The sequence below is a fragment of the Anopheles darlingi genome, chromosome 3 (genome assembly GCF_943734745.1).
Source record: "Anopheles darlingi chromosome 3, idAnoDarlMG_H_01, whole genome shotgun sequence".
In the NCBI taxonomy this organism is placed as follows: domain Eukaryota; kingdom Metazoa; phylum Arthropoda; class Insecta; order Diptera; family Culicidae; genus Anopheles; species Anopheles darlingi.
In genome coordinates, this window is record NC_064875.1 from 22,308,967 (window position 1) to 22,313,966 (window position 5,000).

Genomic DNA, 5,000 nt, shown 5'->3' on the forward strand with positions numbered 1-5,000 from the left:
TTTTGTCCCTATCAGGCAAGGTGGACTCGGTGAAGCCGTCCTGTCGGCGCTGGCCGAACACAGGAACTTTGTCGTGAAGCATCTGGCCGTCGAGGAGTTGCCCCGTTCCGGACCACCGACCGTACTGATCGATATGTTCGGTATTTCGGCCCGTTCCATCGTGGCCGCGGTGCAAGACATTGTCAAGATGTAAATCACCTTCATCGACTCATCATCACACATCATGTATTTTCAGCGCAGCGTATCGGGGGGGGACACGCGGCTAGTTTGTGTCCATTGTGAACGCTGCGCGAATCGTCGTTTCCTTATTTCTGCTTCAGTTATGGTTCAGCTTACACCAGTGTTTCTTTCTTTATCTCTATTATTTTGCATTTGCACATAACTTTGCATTTACATATATCGCGCGCTTCTAACTGTGGGTAGGAGGGTGGGTGGGGGGTGCTTCAGGGTATTGAATAGTTGCAGTGCTGCAGCGTGTTGAAAAGTAACAAAATCAACAGTGCTATCTTCCACTCCGGTCTACGAATGTCATACATTGCGCGGAGGGAAACGGATTACTCCTCACAAGCCTTTCGGCCAGAAATTCCAGAGAGTGGAACCGGAATTCGCGTTGGTACTTTTCCATCGACACCAAGAGCGTCTGTGCGAATTAAAAAAAAGATACAATAAAATCGAGCCAAGTACATGGTACACTGATAACATTAAACACGCATCTCTCCGGCAAAATGACTGATATCCGAAGCACACACGTTGTCAGGGTTCAAAGGGTAATTCCCCACGCGCGTTTTCTAACGGCCGCGTTCAAAAGGTGCATTTTTGGCGCTCAAACGCTCACCCTGTTCGATCCGGTACTGTAAACGCAGCTGCAGTTCAGCAACAGTTCAGCAAATTCGTACACAAATCGTTCGCGGTCCTCTTTTTCGGAGAATTATCTCAGCGCAAACCACGACGGCGCGCTATTTCCAGCTCCTCCGCTATTTTTCGTAATTCGTGACTTGTGTTTTATTGTTTTTTTGTTTGTAACGTGTTGTACCGCCGTGGAAGCGGAACGCGAGCGTTCCCCTTTTGTGACACGGGCCTTTGTGCGACAAAAACCGAGCAGGACGAGGAAAAGGCGCCACGAAATAGAACGCCATTTACGAGGAGACGGCCGCGGTGCACGCTACTACACAGAGAACAGAGTTATTGCGGGATTTGCAGCTGTTTGAATCTCACCAATGAATCATCCTTTGCGGCGTCGTGTGTGAATTGTGCGTGTGTCGAACGGCCACCGGAGACCGGAGCATAATCGGGTGAGGTTTTTGGTGCAAAATGGATGCATTATTAACAAGCGCGCACCACCGGGCAGCAACGGGGGGGGGGGGGGGGGGGGGGAAATCAAGATCGAAGGAAGAGGAGGAGGAAACGCCAGGGGTCGCGGTAGAGAAGGGGTGGACACACCACTATGACACAAATTCTTCCACACTCGCGCAAAGGAACCCGTATTGCCGTCGGAGCGAAGAGCGCCTAGATTCCGTGGGAGAATCTTTTGCGGAGAGCAGCGCGTTCGTGCGTTCGGAGTCCGGAGAGAAGGTGTTCTGTGTGTCTCACGGTGTTTTCCTGCCCGCTGGATCGTGATGGTTCCGTCTGTGGAAATTACCTCGAAAATCGGGTGAAAAGCGTATCGCTACGTGTCCGGCGAGCATCGCAGGTGAAGGATTGCGACAAAAGCTGACACGTCCTTCCGTGTTTCGTTTGGTAGCCGTGGCTGGGCCGCTAGGAAACGCTGGTTTGTTATAGACGGGACGGAGAAAAGGAAGAGGAACACGAAAGGGTGGTGATGGTGGTGTACATGTAGCCTCGCGGTGGCCACGGAGGTGGTGAACGTTCGTCACAGCTAGTATGCGGAAACAACAAAAGCAGAGCAGTGACACAGAGGAGTGGGTCCAATGGAGGGGGGATTGGCGGGGCGTGTAATGTGTAGGCGCTTCGCTACAAAAATCGATAAACCGTGGCTGAACTTGAGAAGAGCAGCGAGCGCGCACCGCCACCTTCCTGCTGCTGCTGTCTCTGCTTCCTGCATTCGCTTCGTGTGCACCAAACATGGTTCCACGCTTCGATTGCTCGCGTTCGCCAACACCCCCCCCCCCCCCCCCCCCACCTAAAATGGTGCTGCTGGTGATGAGCGGTTGTATCTATGGCAGGTTGGAGGCCACCACCAAGCCCCGCTACACGCCGGCCTTTTCTCGCCGTCTTGTGTGTCGCTGTTTGTTATGGTTTTAATTCCGAACGATTAAGATAATCAGCGGCAGCGGCAGCAGCAGCCGAGATCTCCACAACGGTGTTGCACCACCATCTTGCCGGAGAAAGTTTTTTCTTTTCGGCCATTGCACGGCGGACGCCAATCAATCTTGAGACGCGTTGAATGACCTCAAAAAAAGAACAGACCGCACCGCGCGGAGAAAGCCTTTCCTTCCTGCCAGAAAGACAAAGCAAGCAGCGGCAGCATCACCTCTCACCACTTGGAGTCACTCGAGATTCGATGGAAACGAAAGCCAGCACCCCAAAAATGGGGTTAGGAACGATGGCGGTGATGGCGTTGGGAGACGGAGCCATGGTGGGATGGGAAATGGTGGGCCTTGGGTGTGCTTAAACAATAGGAGGCGCCGTTGCGGTTTTCGGTTTCTAACCATTTCGATCAAACTCCTGGGCCCCTCGGCATCGCAGCAGCCATTTGCGGTGCTCTAGTGTGTGTCTGGTGTGCTCTTGTTTGACGGCATATTTCGTTCTTCGTTTCAGCTCCCGTGGAAGCTGCTGCTGCTGCCTCTCTACATTACACCCTCCGGTGTGAAGTGTGTTACGTTTCCGGTTGCACCACGATCAGTACTGGCCCGCGAGCAAGCAACTCTTCTCCCCCTTCGCACGTGATCGATAGCGATGGAGGAAGACACCGAGTACAAGAAGCTGCCGGTTGAGGAGCGGTGCGTGCACAAGCTGTGGAAGGCCCGCGTCGACGGTTACGAGGAGGCGGCCAAGCTGTTCCGCACCATCGACGATGAAAAGTCCCCGGAGTGGAACAAGTACCTTGGTCTGATCAAAAAGTTCGTCATCGACAGCAATGCGGTGGCACAGGAGAAGGGTCTCGAGACGGCCCTCGTCTTCGTCGAGAATGCCGGCAATGCCGGTAAAACGGTCGGCGAGGTGATGGGTGGCATCGTGACCAAATGTATCGGGGCGCCAAAAACGAAGACGAAGGAGCTGGCCGTACAGATCACGCTGATGTACATCGAGATCGAACGGCAGGAGACCGTGCTCGAGGAGCTGCTGAAGGGAACGGAACAGAAAAACCCGAAAATTGTGGCCGCCTGTGTAACGGCGATCACGTTGGCGTTGCGCGAGTTCGGCAGCAAGGTGATGGGCATTAAGCCGATCGTGAAACGGCTGCCGGCGCTACTGTCCGATCGTGATAAGACGGTGCGCGACGAGTCGAAAGCACTGACGGTCGAAATCTACCGGTGGATAGGTGCTGCCTTCAAATCACAGATCGCGTCACTCCCGGCCGTACTGTTAACCGAGCTGGAGACGGAGTTTGAAAAGATTGGCAACGAAAAAGCGACACCGGTACGGTACCTGCGCTCCCAGCAAGAGAAACAGCGACAGATCGCAGCCTCGGTGGTCGACGGTGTCGAGGGCGAGGAGGAAGAAGATGGGACCGGAGGTGGCGATGCCGGAGAGGAGATTGATCCGCTCGATCTGATCGATCCAGTCGACATCCTGTCAAAGCTGCCGAAGGATTTCTACGAAAAGCTCGAAGCCAAAAAGTGGCAGGAGCGTAAGGAATCCCTAGAAGCCCTCGAGACACTGCTTCAGAATCCAAAGCTACAGCCCGGCGAGTACGGCGATGTGGTGCGGGCACTCAAAAAGGTTATCACGAAAGACACGAACGTGGTTCTGGTGGCACTCGGTGGTAAATGCTTAGCAATGTTGGCTAAAGGATTGGGCAAAAAATTCAACACGTACGCAGGGGTAAGTGATTCTCGCTAGTGTGCGAATGCGCGAATGCGCTAACGATTCCATCTTCTATGTTGATACATTTTAGGCATGTGTTCCGGCGATTTTGGAAAAGTTCAAGGAGAAAAAAACCAACGTTGTTACCGCACTCCGGGATGCCATCGATGCCATCTATCCAGCGACAACACTAGAAGCAATCCTAGAGGATTTGCTGGAGGCATTGGGGAACAAAAACCCCAACGTAAAGATGGAGACGGCATCATTCCTAGCGCGTTCCTTTACCAAAACGATTCCAACGGCGCTGTCGAAGAAAATCATTAAACCAATCGTAGCGGCCCTGCTCAAGACACTCAACGAGTCCGATCCCGGTGTGCGTGACGCATCGGCGGACGCGATCGGGACGGCGATGAAGCTCGTGGGGGAGAAAACCATTGCCCCGTACCTGACGGAGGTGGATGCGCTGAAGATGGCAAAGATTAAGGAATGCTGCGATCGGGCCGTCATAACGGTCAAGATACCGGCCGCAGCACGGAAAGAGCGACCTGCCACAGCTCCACCAAAAGCCGTCAGCAGTGGCGGCGCTACCATACGGAAGGTTCCTTCAGAGACGAGAGTTGCGGCCGGCGGTGGTGCTGGTGGTGGTTCGAGCGGCCCAATGCAGCGCCCGTCCACAGCCGTGGCCGGAGGCGGTGCAACAATCAAAAAGGTTGTATCCGGTGGTGGTATTAAGAAGAGCGCCACCGGTGGCTCACTCGGTGGTAAGGGGGCAGGATCTAAGGGTTCGCAATCTCAATCGGCTCCGGCAAATACGGAAAAAGAGCTGTCTCAGGAAGAGATCGACGAACGGGCCGTGGAATTGCTACCAGCGGACGTGATCAGCGGGCTAGCGGATAGCAACTGGAAAACTCGCCTCTCTGCAATAGAATCCTTCTCTAGCACCATACCTGAGATCGAACCGAAACCAAGCATCTCGCAGATACTGCTACGTACGTTGACGAAAAAACCAGGCC

General features: G+C 53.9%; 3 protein-coding genes across 4 annotated transcripts in view; all 3 read left to right on the forward strand.

The window, feature by feature from the left end:
- The window catches only part of LOC125955912 (transketolase-like protein 2), a 4,058-nt gene extending 3,338 nt beyond the window's left edge, over nucleotides 1-720 (forward strand). Inside the window, exon 4 of the mRNA XM_049687241.1 lies at nucleotides 16-720. Coding sequence (XP_049543198.1) covers nucleotides 16-193 — 178 coding nt within the window. The 3' untranslated portion in view covers nucleotides 194-720. The remainder of the gene's footprint in view (nucleotides 1-15) is intronic.
- The window catches only part of LOC125955935 (AT-rich interactive domain-containing protein 1B-like), a 42,110-nt gene that overhangs the window by 13,354 nt on the left and 23,756 nt on the right, over nucleotides 1-5,000 (forward strand). The window lies entirely within an intron of this gene.
- Nucleotides 951-5,000, forward strand: part of LOC125955884 (protein mini spindles) — a 10,969-nt gene continuing 6,919 nt past the window's right edge. The window contains exons 1-3 of one of the 2 annotated variants that reach the window (XM_049687183.1): nucleotides 951-1,292; nucleotides 2,779-4,005; nucleotides 4,079-5,000. The exon at nucleotides 4,079-5,000 is cut by the window's right edge and continues 2,602 nt beyond it. In XM_049687183.1, the coding sequence (XP_049543140.1) occupies nucleotides 2,917-4,005; nucleotides 4,079-5,000 (2,011 nt within the window). In that variant the 5' untranslated portion in view covers nucleotides 951-1,292; nucleotides 2,779-2,916. Of the gene's footprint in view, nucleotides 1,293-1,505; nucleotides 1,691-2,778; nucleotides 4,006-4,078 lie in introns of those variants that run through there. The other variant, XM_049687184.1, reaches the window with a different exon arrangement.